Source organism: Panulirus ornatus, chromosome 30 (genome assembly GCF_036320965.1).
Source record: "Panulirus ornatus isolate Po-2019 chromosome 30, ASM3632096v1, whole genome shotgun sequence".
In the NCBI taxonomy this organism is placed as follows: Eukaryota; Metazoa; Arthropoda; class Malacostraca; order Decapoda; family Palinuridae; genus Panulirus; species Panulirus ornatus.
This window is the reverse complement of record NC_092253.1, coordinates 9698658-9716624: the sequence shown is the minus strand read 5'-3', so window position 1 is coordinate 9716624 and position 17967 is coordinate 9698658. Positions and strand designations below refer to the sequence as shown.

General features: G+C 39.7%; 1 protein-coding gene across 6 annotated transcripts in view; it reads right to left on the bottom strand.

The window, feature by feature from the left end:
* Positions 1-17475, bottom strand: part of LOC139758401 (uridine phosphorylase 1-like) — an 87255-nt gene extending 69780 nt beyond the window's left edge. For 3 of the 6 annotated variants that reach the window (XM_071679766.1, XM_071679769.1, XM_071679763.1), the window contains exons 1-2: positions 9301-9381; positions 346-419 (exon numbers count right to left, since the gene is read on the bottom strand). In XM_071679766.1, the coding sequence (XP_071535867.1) occupies positions 346-383 (38 nt within the window). In that variant the 5' untranslated portion in view covers positions 384-419; positions 9301-9381. Of the gene's footprint in view, positions 1-345; positions 420-1081; positions 1192-9300; positions 9382-17385 lie in introns of those variants that run through there. The other 3 variants (XM_071679767.1, XM_071679765.1, XM_071679764.1) reach the window with 3 other exon arrangements.
* Between the last annotated feature and the right edge of the window lie 492 nt (positions 17476-17967).

The window sequence follows — 17967 nt, the reverse complement described above, 5'->3', positions numbered from 1 at the left end:
TAAGTCTGTCTAAAACATCTTGGTCTGTCTAAAACATCTTAAAATATCTAAAACATCTTGAGTCTGTCTAAAACATCTTGGTCTGTCTAAAACATCTTAAAATATCTAAAACATCTTGAGTCTGTCTAAAACATCTTGGTCTGTCTAAAACATCTTAAAATATCTAAAACATCTTAAGTCTGTCTAAACCATCTTGCCAGGTCGCCCCTGCATGGCAACACAAACATGATCTCAGTTGAGATACACCACCACACAGGGTTATTACGTGCTAACGTTAGTAGGACAACCAAGTTATAATCATCTTTAGTTTTGAGATGGATCCATAAAACCTGTTTCTCTACTCACCCGTCGTTCTCCTCATCCTCTTGTTGCCTGTGAGACATAGCTGTCGACGTATCCGGCCCGCCTCAGTGATGCCACTGCAAACAGAGTAGGTTTGTGTCATGAATCATGTCACTTGCTCAGGAACAAATGACGGTCGGGCGGATAAACGGCGAATGCTTGCATTATCGTTAAAATACATTGCTATCTATAGATAAGTAATATAAATTATTGGTATGACGTACACAGAGCATACATAGAGGAACTGTATTGATGAAATGATCGCTAGCAGTGTTATGATACAGGTTACAAGTGGATGTTTTGAACTGCGTGCGCAAGGATCAGCTATGAGTGACTGATGGACTTTTGGTTTCTGTGGTTTGTTTGAAGGGATTGGATGGCTCTGTCAAGTTTACCTTAACCCCAGATATTCCTTTTAGTATATATATATATATATATATATATATATATATATATATATATATATATATATGGTGTTTGAATTTCCCCGCCTCAAATACCATGGATCATTTGTGTAGTCATGCTACGATAGCAATTTGTCTTAACTATGATTAGCACTGATCTCATACACATGCCATTTGATCAAGATAGAAATATCGACTGAATATAAATCGACGTAGAATCCAATGATAGATTTTAGCCCCACTGCAGTGAAGGCCGCAGTGCTTCGAATTACAATAATATTCTTTTTTTTCTGTTTAGAATTACTTTAAACAAAGAAAAAAAAAACTGCACATACCTGAGCATTCAGGAAAGTTTGAGGTACTGTGGGAAAAACAATATGTCCTCCTTGAATTATCTGGTTGAAAACGTTCCCCAGCCTCCCAATCATGCTTCTTGTGGCCCTGACTAAAGCTAAAAGAATTCATTGGATTTCTTTCCATTTAACGGAATCATAAGCAAACACAGTTGGTCATTTAGTTAAAGTATAAATTCAAGGACTTTAATTACGATATCTTGGAATGATAAGGCCTTTTAATTACGATATCTTGGAATGATAAGGACTTTTAATTACGATATCTTGGAATGATAAGGACTTTTAATTGCGATATCTTGGAATGATAAGGCCTTTTAATTACGATATCTTGGAATGATAAGGACTTTTAATTGCGATATCTTGGAATGATAAGGACTTTTAATTACGGTATCTGGGAATGATAAGGCCTTTTAATTACGGTATCTTGGAATGATAAGGACTTTTAATTACGATATCTTGGAATGATAAGGACTTTTAATTGCGATATCTTGGAATGATAAGGACTTTTAATCACGATATCTTGGAATGATAAGGCCTTTTAATTACGATATCTTGGAATGACAAGGACTTTTAATTACGATATCTTGGAATGATAAGGACTTTTAATTACGATATCTTGCAATGATAAGTGCTCTTTAGGTATGACTGATAAAATAAAAACATTCTTACATGAAATCTGTAGTTAATAACAATAAGAATACAAGGCAGTGTTGATGAAAAGAGAAAACATCTGTACAGAACCAGAAATTATTAACTCATACCTAGTCATGTTCGATTGTCGATCATGGCGATCCGAACGTACATTACAGTGAAACATTATGTGTGGCGGTGGCCAGACTAGACCAAACCAGACTTCCAGACTAGACCAAACCAGACTTCACGAAGGTTCATGAGATGTGAGACACACAAGCTGGTTAGCTCTTCGATGTATACCAACTGACTGTTATATTTCTCTCTTGTGTCTCCCCTGATGATGTGATTATTACACGAAAGTGAACTTGGGAACTTTTCGTGTTTCAGTTTCCCCGTGGACTCATAGGAATATCTTGATCACGCGCAAAATTGTGATCCTTTCCAATATATATATATATATATATATATATATATATATATATCCTTCCTTCATACTATTCGCCAATTCCCGCATTAGCGAGGTAGCGTTAAGAACAGAGGACTGGGCCTTTAAGGGAATATCCTCACCTGGCCCCCTTCTCTGCTCCTTATTTTGGAAAATTAAAAAAAAAAATGAGAGGGGAGGATTTCCAGCCCCCCGCTCCCTTCCCTTTTAGTCGCCTTCTACGACACGCAGGGAATACGTGGGAAGTATTCTTTCTCCCCTATCCCCAGGGATATATATATATATATATATATATATATATATATATATATATATATATATATATATTTTCTTTTCTTTTCTTTTAAACTATTCGCCATTTCCCGCGTTAGCGAGGTAGCGTTAAGAACAGAGGTCTGGGCCTTTTTTGGAATATCCTCACCTGGCCCCCTCTGTTCCTTCTTTTGGAAAATTAAAAAAAAAACGAGAGGGGAGGATTTCCAGCCCCCCGCTCCCTCCCCTTTTAGTCGCCTTCTACGACACGCAGGGAATACGTCGGAAGTATTCTTAATCCCCTATCCCCAGGGAGAATATATATGTAAATGCACCACAGCTCCCTATTATCCAGGCCTCACATGTCAGCTAGAGACTGAGTGTGAACGAATATGGCCTTTCTGACTCTATTCCTGGCGCTACCTCGCTGAAGCAGGGGATAGCGATGCTGTTTTCCGATGGGACGAGGTAGCGACCGGAATGGATGAAGGCAAGCATGAATGCAAAGGTGAGTAATGTGGCAGTTGAGGGAATAATTGGTATACATGGGATGTTCAGTGTTGTAAATGGAAACGGTGAAGAGCTTGTAGATTTGTGTGATGAAAAAGGACTGGTGATTGGGAATACCTGGTTCAAAAAGAGAGATATACATGAATATACATATGTAAGTGGGAGAAATGGCCAGAGAGAGTTGTTGGATTAGGTGTTAATTGATAGGCGCGTGAAAGAGAGACTTTTGGATGTTATTGTGCTGACAGGTGCAACTGGAAGGAAGTTTGATCATTATCTTGTGGAAGCGAAGGTGAAGATTTGTAGAGGTTTTCAGAAAAGAGAGAATGTTGGGGTGAAGAGAGTGGTGAAAGTACGTGAGCTTGGGAAGGAGACTTGTGTGAGGAAGCACCAGGAGAGACTGAGTACAGAATGGAAAAAAGGTGAGAGCAAAGGGCGTAAATGGAGTGGGTGAGGAATGGGATGTATTTAGGGAAGCAGTGATGGCTTGCGCAAAAGATGCTTGTGGCATGAGAAGCGTGGGAGGTGGGCAGATTAGAAAGGGTAGTGAGTGGTGGGATGAAGAAGTAAGGTTATTAGTGAAAGAGAAGAGAGGCTTTTGAACGATTTTGCCGGAAAATAGTGCAAATGACCGGGAAATATATAAAAGAAAGAGGCAGGAGGTCAAGAGAAAGGTGCAAGAGGTTGAAAAGAGGGCAAATGAGAGTTGGGTTGAACAAATGGGAACATCGGTGAAGGGGGCTAATGGGGAGGTAATAACAAGTAGTGGTGATGTGAGAAGGAGATGGAGTGAGTATTTTGAAGGTTTGTTGAATGTGTTAAGTGATAGAGTGGCAGATATAGGGTGTTTTGGTCGAGGTGGTATGCGAAATGAGAGGGTCAGAGAGAATGGTTTGGTAAACAGAGAAGAGGAAGTGAAAGCTTTGCGGAAGATGAAAGCCGGTAAGGCGGCGGGTTTGGATGGTATTGCAGTGGAATTTATTAGAAAAGGGGGTGACTGTGTTGTTGATTGGTTGGTGAAGATATTCAATGTATGTATGGCTCATGGTGAAGTGCCTGAGGATTGGCGGAATGCATGCATATTGCCATTGTATAAAGACAAAGGGGATAAAGGTGAGTGTTCAGATTTCAGAGGTATAAGTTTGTTGAGTATTCCTGGTAAATTATATGAGAGGGTATTGATTGAGAGGGTGAAGGCATGTACAGAGCATCAGATTGGGGAAGAGCAGTGTGGTTTCAGGAGTGGTAGAGGATGTGTGGATCAGATGTCTGCTTTGAAGAATGTATGTGAGAAATACTTAGAAAAACAAATGGATTTGTATGGAGCATTTATGGATCTAGAGAAGGCATATTGTAGAGTTGATAGAGATGCTCTGTGGAAGGTATTAAGAGTATATGCGAGGATGTAAGGCATGTGTAGAGAGTTGCCAATGGCCACAAAATCATGCTACGCAGCAGCTTGTTGAGTGTTGCGTGGTCTAGCTAGTGGTGAGGGGCACTCAAGCACCCAGCTCTCGGGAGTAAAACCAAAGTAATACCTATAGAAGAGGAGAAAGTGAACCTACATTGCGGCGTACGGCAAGAGGGTCCACTTTGGAACTTAGCCCAGGACAGTTTTATAAGTCTGGCCGCTTTCGACTCAGCGCTTTGAAATAAAGATGCAAAGCTAGAATTAGCCTAGATGGAATAGTAGTAGTAATCTGTAACCAAGATCTGGTGATATACACTTTTCTTCTCTTAGTTACTAACGTAACGTAATACCGGAAGAAATAGATAAGGTTGTAGACGTGTTATCAGTACTCCAAAAGAATGTTACTAACACACCTAATGACTTATGTTAATAACAATGCTTTATGGCAACTGTATAAAAAGCTTTGTAATATACTGATGCAGTGTTGATATATAACCTAAATTTCATTCATTATTCGGATGAATTAATCACGTTTCGTGTGCATGTCGCTTAATGGACATGGCTTGTCACTATGACAGTTGTTCACTACGTTCATCAACAAAGTCGGTGACATGGTGAGCGAAGCGATTGTATTACAAATGTCGGCATCAAAATCATATTGTTGTCGTCTAGGTGTAGACTGTCGTACCCTAAGCCGGAAATTGTCGGGTTACGTCAGCCACTTGTTTCCATTCCAGCTGCGCGCGTACCTCGAGGTGCATGTACAAAACTAAGTACAAGAAAACGAGGGAACTTATATTCTTCCATAATTTGCTTTCTTCACCTTAAACGGTAGAACAAATATGTAGTCAGTGAATAAATGCTATTGTTTGAATGGTACAGCTATTGTTTCTGTGGGTAACCTCTCGCAAAGATGGACTCGCGTTCATTGATAACTGACGCATAGTATATTTCTGGGTCAACTTAATCAAATGATTATTATCACGAAATGTTCTAAATATCTGGGGACTGAAATTCCAGACTTATGTGTCAGGGTACTGGATCAATAGACAACCAGAGACTCTTACAGCCAGCGACATTGTCATGTACCATAATAGATATTTCATTTTCTTGAATGAACAAAGGACAGTTGACTCTCTCAAGCAAAACAACATGATCCTTGAGCGAAATGGCACACACACTTTTGTTACGTTGCTCTGGGCGTTGACCGTAACCCGACCAGGCCATCACACTCAAAGGTCCATTCGACCTTATACGTCATAATGAATTATACGTATCAAAATTTCAGCATCGGATTGCGTACATTTATTTGATGATATCAGTTAACGTGTAGGTGGTGGTGACTGGTGAGGTCGGTTAGCGTCAGACGACACAATATGTCTTCGGTTCTTGAGTCAAATGACTAGGCTGGAAGTCTCACATAGGCGCTCATGTTTAGCTCAAAGGTCAGTCGGATGTTTGGAGGAGGAGGAGGAGGAGATAGAAAGAAGTATGACTACAAAGATTACTTCATAAAGATAAGAAAAAGTGCACGGTTAAATGGACAGGATGGTCTGCAAAAAATTTATATAGAGTACCGTTAGGTTGGAAAATTTTCATTGGACCCAAATTTTACTTGACTAGAAGCGACTCAGCTTAGGTTATATATATATATATATATATATATATATATATATATATATATATATATATATATATATATATATATATATATATATATATTTTCTTTCATACTATTCGCCATTTCCCGCTAAAGCGAGGTAGCGTTAAGAACAGAGAACTGGGCCTCTGAGGAAACATCCTCATCCAGCCCCCTTCTCTGTTCCTTCCTTTGGAAAAAAAAAAAAAGAGAGGGGAGGATTTCCAGCCCCCCGCTCTCTTCCCTTTTAGTCGCCTTCTACGATACGCAGGGAATACGTGGGAAGTATTCTTTCTCCCCTATCCCCTATATTCATTTTTTTTTATTATTGTACTTTGTCGTTGTCAACCGCGTTAGCGAGGTAGCGCAAGGAAACAGACGAAAGAATGGCCCAACCCACCTACATGCACATGTATATTGGAAAGGATCACAATTTTGCGAGTGATCAAGATATTCCTATGAGTCCACGGGGAAAATGAAACACGAAAAGTTCCCAAGTGCACTTTCGTGTAATAATCACATCATCAGGGGAGACACAAGAGAGGAATATAACAGTCAGTTGATATACATCGAAGAGACGAAACTAGGACGCGTCCTTGCTTCGTCTCTCTCTCTCTCTCTCTCTCTCTCTCTCTCTCTCTCTCTCTCTCTCTCTCTCTCTCTCTCTCTCTCTCTCTCTCTCTATATATATATATATATATATATATATATATATATATGTATATGTATATATATATATATATATATATATATATATATATATATATATATATATATATATATATATGACATTTTCCCCCTTGGCTTTGATGGGAGGGTTACTGTTCCCTTGCATATGAAGAATAGAACATCAGTTGTAGGTAGGCTCAATTCATAGAGAAACCTTCCCCCCCTTCCTTCGGGACACCAACAAATGTAACACTGACGAAAAACCGACACAAGTCATGCGACCAGCACTAAACATCCTACCTCCCAACTTAGTCTTACATTCCAGTCCACCAGACAGACATTCACGCCTCAGGAACCACACTCCCCAGACACACATGAGTTTACACCTTTCCTGCGTGTGCCACGATGCTCATGTACCGCTACACACACCGTTGTAACACAATCAAAGACCCTTTACGGCCTCGATACACGTACCATAAAGCAGACACCAAGCAGTTACTGCTTATATATATATATATATATATATATATATATATATATATATATATATATATATATATATGAAATACTTCATCGCTGTTTCCCGCGTCAGCGAGGTAACGCCAGAAAACAGACGAGTGGCCTATCCACTTATATATACATATATATACATGAACGCCCATACACGCACATATACATATACATATCAACGTATACATACACATAGACATATACATATATACACATGTACGTATTCATGCTTACATTCATCCATTTCTGTCGCTACCCCACCCCACAGAAAGCAGCTTCGTTTCCCCCTGCTTCAGCGAGGTAGCGCCGGGAAAAGACAAAAAGGCTACTAGATTCGTTCACACTGTCTCTAGCTGTTATGTGTAATGTACCGAAACCACAGCTCCCTATCCACATCCAGGCTCCATAGACCTTTCCATGGTTTACCCCAGACGCTTCACATGCCCTGGTCAGCCCATTGACAGCACGTCGGCCCCGGTATACCACATGTTCCAATTCACTCTGTTCCTTTCACGTCTCTCACCCTCCTGTATGTCCAGGCTCCGATCGTTCAATTTTTTTTTTTCACTCCATCGTTCCACATGCAATTTGGTATCCGCTTCTCCTTGTTCCCTCCACCTCTGACACATCCTCTTCGTCAATCTTTCCTCACTCATTCTCTCCATGTGACCAAACCATTTCAATATACCCTCTTCTGCTCTCTCAACCACCCTCTTATTTCTACACATCTCTCTTACCTTTTCATTCCTTACTCGATCAAACCACCTCACGCCACATCTTGTCCTCAAACATCTCATTTCCACCACATCCACTCTCCTCCGTACAACCCATACCTCGCAACCATATAACATTGTTGGAACTACTATTCCTTCAAACATACCCATTTTTTGCTTACTGAGATCATAACGTTCGTAACGGATTCTGCCTATATTTGGAAGCATTGACAACGAGAAGTCACCCTCAACAGGGCATTATCATATCTTGAGCGGACGCAAAACAAGCAGCCATTGCGATGATTATTTTAATTTATTTCGTTGAAGGCGACGGTGACCTTATTCAGCGCCTAGCCTCGAAGCTGCGGGAATGCTAAGGGATAACAAAGGCCTCATACCGTTATACTATATATATATATATATATATATATATATATATATATATATATATATATATATATATATGTACCGGATAACGGTGAGACAAAGACTACTATCCCTTATTTCGTCGTAGATTAAGGTACGTGGCGTGTTGCATGCGTTAGAATTATGAGTTTAATCATGTTAATTCAACATTATTTTTCAAGTGTTCATACCATCGATGCAATTAGTGTAACATTACACGAGTTATAGATTATGTAGTTACGATTAAGTTTATAGTTTCGAATACGTAGACATTATTAAGTCATACAGCCGGTCACCTCTTGTATCAAACATTACAGTCTGGCACTCAGTGAACAAGAAGCAAAGAACTCCAACTTCAGTAATGAATGACAACTGATTATGACGGATCACAAACACACATTATGGAGGAAAAAAAAAAAAACATTCAGATATAGAAAATCGGTCCATAACGAATAATAACGTTAGCGTAGTGACCTGATTTTCAAAAATCAATCTAAGACGGGAGGAATGTTAAGTATACAGAAGGGAAACCAAACTGTGCAGTACACCACGAGAATAAAACAAGTGTGGAAATAACTAAACGCTTGCAAGTGGCTAGACTTAATATATTCAAGCACTGAAAACGTCACCACTGGCAATGATACCTCATTAAGAACAAGTTACTACAAGCCGCTGGATATATAATAACTGTCTATGTTTTGGGTGTTTCATAATTTTTTTTCTGGCTTTTCATCCAATATTCCGGCTCAAATCTTTGATACACTAAATATCTGTACTAAGACAACCACCCTCTTTTTTTTTTTTTGGTTTGTTTTTGTTTTGTTTTCCAGCTAAACATCAGTTGAAATAAATATAAATTTTCAACCTGGCCTCGTGTAAGACCCCATATGATAAGAAGCCTATAACATGAGCCAGGGGTATATCTTTTTTTTTTTTTCGTTTCACGTCCCTGAAAAGGAAGGAAATCACCGTTCACAGTCGTGGTATCTTGATGAAATAGATGTGATCACTCACCAGACGTGTCCGTAGTGTGGTGTCGGGCTCCCGGAGATCGGCCGCAGAACCCGGTGTCGTACGGAGTGTTGGGCAAGAGGCAATGGCAAGGTACCTAGCGGCGATATATCAAAAAAATTTTTCCCCCTTTCTTCACCATACACTACGGGGCCCGGCCAATCACACCTACTTCGTAAAGGACCAATCAACATTATCTATGTTCGCTTTGCTCAATGGAACCTCCGTGTCTTGAGTTATATAGACAGGAAAATATAATGATAATTTACGTACTGGTAGCCGCAGGTGGGAGAATGACGGAGGATCATGCGCACAGCTGCTCTGAGGCGGCGCCTGGAAGTTGAACCTTTAACTGACCTCTCTGCATCCCACTGGCTAACATGACCTCAGCTTCCCTCTCATATCGTCTAGTTAGCCATCGGAACTCTTGATGGTATTGATGAAGAGGTAGAATTGGTCGTAAGACTAGAAACGTGACACGGAAATAACGTCATTCGAGTCTCAGGGCTGGATCGATAGTGTTCGATTGTTCGCAAGCAGCCATCTGCTTCGGCTGGATACATATCACTGAATATTACTTCTTTTTTTTAATTTGTCTTCGTTTTTGGTGTCTTTCCGGATAGGAGATTGGCACTATGGTATTAACAGAGAGTAGGTTTCCTGAGCTGGAGCCAACGGTGGTCCACGAATATGAAATGCGTAGGGTGGATTTCATGACCTACATGTGAGGTGTTATAGTATTATCTAGTTGTGCCCCAAAACCTCCTTTTACGCAGTAGTTTGGTCGTTTTCCGCAGGGGTCGCATGAACAACTGTGCATTGCTTCCCACCTGTGACAGCCTGTGTGTAGGACAGTCCCACTGTCTTATCCAGTGTCACTTTAGGTATAGATCTAGGAAAACACCCTATATATATATATATATATATATATATATATATATATATATATATATATATGAGTTTAAAACTAACACAGCAATGGTAATCACAAAATTTGGTCATCACAAAAACGCACAGTATCATACTATCAGTCCTACATCCAGTCCTACTGGACTGTGAAACATTGTCAAACATTCAAGTCCACCTGAACAAATACAATCCTGAAAAGCAAGCCACAAACGTCCTCTCATAAAATAAATAAAAAAAAATGTCCAACGCACTTACGCCCACACACACACACACACACACACACACACACACACATTCCGAGCATCGGACATACTGACGTTCTAGACACGAATTGTCTCGCCTCACAACTTACATATTTATTTTTTAAACTTAATTACCTCATTTGTCACTTCTGGGTTACGCATTAGTCCTCATTGTTGTTCGGGGACTAAAAAACAAAGCAAAACAAAAGCAGGAGGTATTGCCGGACGAGACTGGCACTTAATATGTATTTCATCACTATTTTTAGCCAAAGCAATGTGTGAATATGACGTGTAATTTAGTCAACAGTATGATCTTGTGCTTGTAATAAAGTAACGGGGTATATTCTAAAAAAAATTACAATGTTTTTTAAGGCTGTATGAGGAAGTTTGTTAACGTTGTCAGCAAGTCATACTACGTTGCAAGGTAATTGACATTGCAATGATGATGCTTGGGCGGAGCCTAGCTAGTTGCGTAAATACAGTTCACTCGGAAAACTTGTCGTTAACCGTTAGTTATATAGATTCTTGTTGCAGATCACTAATGATAATGATGACAATGATAAGGATCACATGAAGATTTAAACCCCCAACGTTTTTCTATGCTAGGTTAGGGTAGGTTAGAGATTAGATTCAATCAATTTTGGTCTAGACGTAACCTAGAAAAACGCTGGGGCGAACCTTAATAATAATAATAATAATGTATATATATATATATATATATATATATATATATATATATATATATATATATATATATATATATATATATATATATATATCGTATTCGATTCTATGTGCATTAGAGAAAACCTGCTTCAGGGTATACCAATATATATACTAGTATACCCTGGGAGCAGGTTTTCTCTAATGCACATAGAACAGAATACTACAGTATATTAAGAGTCATTGATAAATCTTTCTAATGTTCTCTGATTTTGTCAATATTATTATATCATTAGGTGGGTGCTCAAACACCTTTTGTCAGTATAGTCCATCATTTTATACATTCAAGCTTTCGCCTTCACATAGGCTTTCTCAGGAATCTACAAAAAGCTGAAAAAAATATATATTGCATCACAAAACTTGGATAAGAAAAGTAAAACGCAAAAAAATACAAAAACACTCGGAAAAACACAGCACATGGCGCATAGAAGTAAGGGAAATGAACAAATATCTGATCTTATGAAGGGTAATATTTAGATTGTACTAACCCTCTTGATATTGCTAATTTGTTCAGAGTTTCCCTTACTTTCATGTGCTATGTTTTGTGTATTTTATGATTTGTTTGCCTTTTACTCTTATTATCCAGGTCTTGTGACGTAGTATTTTTTTTTTCTTTTTATAGATTCCCGATGATGCTTCTATAAAGGCGAAAGCTTCAATGTATCAGATAATGACTATGATGAAATTTCCCCTTTCGTTACTGCTTTCTCCAAATCGTTAATCAAGGCCCATAAACTAAAGTTACGATATGGATTACCCTAAGACATTCCCTGATGAACATGTGATGCCAAGATCTGTCCTACCCCAACTGTTACTGCAGTAGTCTAGTCGACCAATTGACGATTTTCGAAACAGCATTTTGAAGAAACACATGGAACTAAAGAAGATTGAAATGTCGCAGGCCTTTTCCATTTCTAGAGAGAAGAAACGTGCCTTTCAAATGGCCATAACGACACAATGGAAGAACCATATGTTGGATTACTGCTATAATAGATAAAGAAGTGAACGGAGTAGTCTACAAAGAAAACTGGACTGTAAGATAGACTATCTCATTGAAAACAGTGACTGGACTAAGAACACAAACCCTTCTTTTGTGATGAATCTGTCCAAAAGACAACTGGACAAGAATGATTTGTGGATGCTGAGTTACTGATTAAGTTTTGTGTGCTCTAACAAGGAGGCCAACTGTGTTGATATCACAAAGTCTTTCTGTAATTTAGAAAAATAAAGCAAATTATCTAATGATGAAAGTAACATCTGTAAAGGTTTAGCGTATGCCAGTTTGTCAAAATCCAGTGGATCCTAATTACTCTAAAAGGTTTATAAAAGCTAATAACAATTTAGAAGATAATGATGTACATATTACTGAAGCAGACAAGGCTAACACAGTTGTGATTATAAACAAAAGTAATTATTTATCTATGATGAATGATCTTTTAAGTGATGACGCAACATACTTTAAACTCAGGAAAAATCCCCTAGAAGCAGTTAATTTTCATTTTGATAAAGAACTGAAGTTGTTGAAACAATGGTTTTATATCAAAAGTTTGTCATCTTTGACCCCTTCATTGTCATATATATGTGGATTTGTCAAAACACATAAACCATATTTTCCAGCAAGACCCATAGTGAATTCAATGGGCTCCATCATATATATGTTGTCAAAGTGGTTAGTTTCGTAAATAAGCCCATTAAAAGGTAAGATATCAAATTTTGATTTCAAAATGCTTAGCTTTGATGTTTCATCTCTGTTCACAAACGTTCCAGAAAAATTGAAATTATATGGGTAGAGACAACAGATGCACACAGGTGTTGTTTGTCCAGTACCCTGAATTTTCGACCTCCTTACACAAGGAAGTGTATATCTGCCAATGAATATATGGGGGGATATACAAGGAAATAATGTTCTGTAAGTTTACCGTAGTGTTACTATAAACCTTTAACATTTAAGCCTCAGCATGGAAATCGAACACGGTGTTGTCAATGTCACCCTTAAAGACGAGAGAGTGAACGAGTCTGCAAGCCTATTGGTCGGTTCTAGCGGGAATCTTGAAGCCCGGCGGTGATTGGTCCAACACAGGGGTGGGGTTCCCCTCAAGCCACATCTCACAGGTTCGGAACACTTCAGTTAGGTCAATGACCGGTACCTGAGTTTTGGATCAGCGATTAATTCAGTAATACGGTTGGTTAGGAGGTGCAGGCTAAGATAGTGCCGTAAATAACTCGTTGCCATAGAGCAGCAAGAGAAGGGGTGGGGGGAGGGGGAGTTATCCTACAAGCTGATATCTGAATCAAGATAGTAAATAAAAGATTTTGTGGTCAATTGAATCTTATATATTTATGCTGATTTTCCCGCCCTTAGCTTATATAATTCATGCAGTTAAGCTGATTACATTGATATTCTTCTTATTGAATTATCAGTTATAAGGAATATATATATATATATGTATATGTCTGTGTGTATATGTGTATACGTTGAGATGTATAGGTATGTATATGTGCGTGTGTGGACGTGTATGTATATACATGTGTATGTGGGTGGGTTGGGCCATTCTTTCGTCTGTTTCCTGGCGCTACCTCGCTAACGCGGGAGACAGCGTAAATCCAAGTTACTCGAAACCGGATGACGGGCTTATCTTAAATAAGAGCAAATTTAAACATTATTTATGTAACTGATTCGTAACGTAAGTGTCATTGCTGGAAAGTCCTTCATTAAAAGACAAGCTATGAAAATAGGGTTGGGGTAAGTTTCTTGCATGTTATCATAAAGGGGGTGAAAATTAATAGTTGATTTCTTTATTCATGAACCTAGAAGCGACGTCAGAGTCAATTTTATTAAGGTTAATCCATAGGGTTCTGTTGGAGACCTGGAACATGTCATCAAATGCCTTGGTGATACGGTAGGCCTTCTCACACACACCTACTATTGTAGGGCTTCCAACCCACGTACACCCTACCAGCAGTAACATCCATGGCAAACCTTCCTACCCACCTACACCCTACAGCAGTAACACTTAGGGTCGGGCTTTCAGCCCACGTACACCTCACTAGTAGTAACAGTCCTGGTGGGGCTTCCAACCCACGTACACCCTACCAGCCGTTAACAATCATAGTAGTCCTTCCCTACCTACCTACACCCTACCAGCAGTAAGTCTTGGTAGGCCTTCCCACCCACGTACACCCCACTAGCAGCAGTAACACCAGTGGTGTGCCTTCCATATCACACATATACACCTTACCAAAAGCAGTCGAGCTACCTCGAAGCCAACAAAAAACTTAGCGACCCCACACCCTGGCCTTAACCTTACTTCAGATGGTCTGCTGCCTAGCCTAGACATACACATAGCCTAGTGAGACGCTCCGTAGCAAGCCACAAAACCCTAACGGCCCACCAGCCTAGCCCTAGCCGCGCCCACAACCTACCCATGGGCACTTATATAATCCGACGAACATCGTAACTAGAGACCTAATGGTCAAACCCAGCTAAGCGACCAATAGCCATTTCGTCTGGTATCAGCAGCATCTTGCAGGGCGGCCGGCCGCTCAGCGTAACTTGACGGTCGGGTAAGTCAGGTTGCGTTGGTCGCCGCTGTGGCCAGTCAACACCTAACCACACACACACACACACACTCTCTCTCTCTCTCGCTCTCTCTCTTATCGCCCATGGTGTACTATTTAATCACAACCAACCTCAAAGCCTTCTCCCATGGTGTGTAATAGTTCGGCAACAGCCAACCATCCACTCTTATCGCCCGTTGTATAATCACAGATACCTGCGCAGTCTTTGCGTCTGTGGAGTAATATTTAACCTGGTCATGCTGACAACACACACACCCACAGACCTGGCCTAGACTGGAGTGTGTAAAGACATGATAATACATCAAACTTTCTCCCTGTTGCACGCTATCAGGACTCGTGCACACATCAAGGCTATATCACTTAACGTTTACTGTAAATGTCAAAACTCGTGTACCTTAGTACAAAACAGTTTCGCTATCATCTTCATTCGTCTGGCTCGACGTTAAAAAAAACTCTGGTTAAGTAATCCTGCGAAACAAACATGGTAAAACTGACTCGGACACATCATCTTATAAAGTAGTCAAACGAGCCGGCAGGACCAGAGGTATGTACGATGAACGTGTTATCCCCCAACATGGACCAGACTGGTCACTATTTTCAAGTACGGCTGATGACTCCCGTTGTGAACCCGGCCCAAGAGCTCGGAGCGTCTGTGTTTATTTTCCCGTCGACTCTCTCTTACATTGTTTCGTTGTCTGTGAATGACAAGAATTACAATATATATATATATATATATATATATATATATATATATATATATATATATATATATATATTGTAATGGTGGCGGTTCTGTAAACTCAAGAGCTGAAATCATGCAGTCACACCTCGTAGTAAATGCTAAAAAAAAAAATACTCAAATGTGTATTCCAGAATGGAAAATATACATGTAATCACAAAAATTTTGGAGTTTGCAATGGCATCAATAAAAATCGTAACGCTTTGACGATCTCGCTTTGTTATATCGTCGATATATCGCCGAATACATAATAGACTAGACTGTTAGTGCTAATATTTATTAAGAATGTCAAATATCTTGAATAAACACATCAAAAATAACCTCAAACTTTGGCTACATTTAACTTCACAACACAAATCAACTCAAAATTTATAAGTTCAGATAATATCAAACTCCAGACGACGGGATTTAAAAAGGAAAAAAAAAAGGTATGGTTTACGTAACCCTGGTGGGAGGGGCTAAACTCATAGAACGAGTGTTATGGAATATTTTTTCTTTTTTTTTCCCCTGACGCAACAATGATGGCACGGTGACCTTGAGCAGCGTTTAAGGGATTGCCTGGTTCACCACCGGCCCTCACCCCGAAGTGATGTTGTTACGAGGCGAATCACAGGGCACCATGTCATCTCTTAACGAGAGTTATACACATTACCCATGACGGACGCTTGGGCCTAATTACAGTGGACCGGCCTGAGCATCGTAGTCTTTTAGGGCGTCGGTTCTCGGCACTGGGAGGACCAAGGTCATACCACCTCCTCCCCCTTGCAGCGGCAGGCAACACCCATTGCTGCAGCTCGAGTTATGTCACACGTTTTGTAAACTCCGATGAGTTTAAGTTCGGTAGATGCATTCAGAAGTTACTGATTGGTAAGCTTCGATGCTTTTTGTGTGTACATCTGATTAAATACTGTACATAAGATATTGTAACCGATCAGTTTAGGTTCGGTAGATGCATTCAGAAGTTACAGATTGGTGAGCTTCGATGCTTTTTGTCTGTACATCTGATTAAATACTGTACATAAGATATTGTAACCGATCAGTTTAGGTTCGGTAGATGCATTCAAGAGGTTACTTGATTGGTAAGCTTCGATGCTTTTTGTCTTTACATGTGATTAAATACTGTACATAAGATATCGTAACCGATCAGTTCAGGTTCGTTAGATACAATCAAGAGGTTACTCATTGGTAAGCTTCGATGCTTTTTGTCTTTACATCTGATTAAATACTGTACATAAGATTGAAACTATGTCACTGGACTCACTCTATGACTAACGGCCAAGGGGATCAGAAAGCGCGTCAAGGTTTGCGATAAAAAGGTTGGGTTACAGGAAACCTGACTCTCCTAGCTGCCACCAACACAAATTACGGGAATTACTCATAAGTGTAGCACAGTCTTATGATACTTTTGATACACTGAATGGCAAAATTAGAGTCAAGGAAACCACGTGTATAGCCAAGCCCTCGAGAAGAAATAGTTATCACACATTAATACTTCCAGCAAATAACATATTTAGCAACTAATATAATAAAAAAAATCTGAGTGATAAATGAATGACACTGTTAGAGAAAATGTAAGTACTCCCTCCTTTTAATGTACAATAAAAAAGTAATTGCACGTTGAAAAGTAACGTCTGGATATCTTAATATACTGTTACTATTACAGGCACAGACATAGGAAACTTAAATGGACAAGTAAAGTCTCGTTGTAATGTGCTTAGAACCCTTCCTTCTCATTGTCCTTCCGTTATGTCATCAAACTTAAAAGAGCCGTTTCTAACACATGGCTCGCTCACTAGCCAGCTGGTAGAGTAAGGTGAGAGGTATCAATTCCTGGAAGAGACTCCGTTTCACAGGGCAAATTAAACGTGCGAATTAATGATGTCACCAAGTACTGACCTGAGGGAGGACTATTGTGGTGCGATGGTGTCTAACTTCTGCACTAGACTGCTGCGCGGAAGTCACGTCGAGTCTTATCACCGTAGCCTCGACAGCCGAGCTCAAGATCGATGCTGCCTCGTATCCCTGCGCCACTTCATGTTCGGTTTCCCATCCTTATTTTGCTTTTTTTTTTTACCTTTTCCCTCTCTTGTTAGGAGGGATGGTAGTGGTATGGTAGGAGCGTTGGTTACCCTTCCCGCAAAGCGAAGCTCATTGGGAAATGATGGCGTAAAGTTTATCATTCAGCTATGTGATAATGAGCGCATTCTCATTAAGTCCAGCAAACGGACAGACACTGTGACAGACACAATCCCTTATCTTTTTTTTTTTTTAATTCATGTCAGCTGAGACGACAGGGGCAACTGATGGCCTTAACAAGGTCATCTCATTAACTCTCTCTCTCTCTCTCTCTCTCTCTCTCTATATATATATATATATATATATATATATATATATATATGAGGCAGGTGTCAGTTTTATCGACCATCGCTTACGGGTGGATGAACGGCGGGGCTGACTGTGAACCGTCTGTCCCAACCA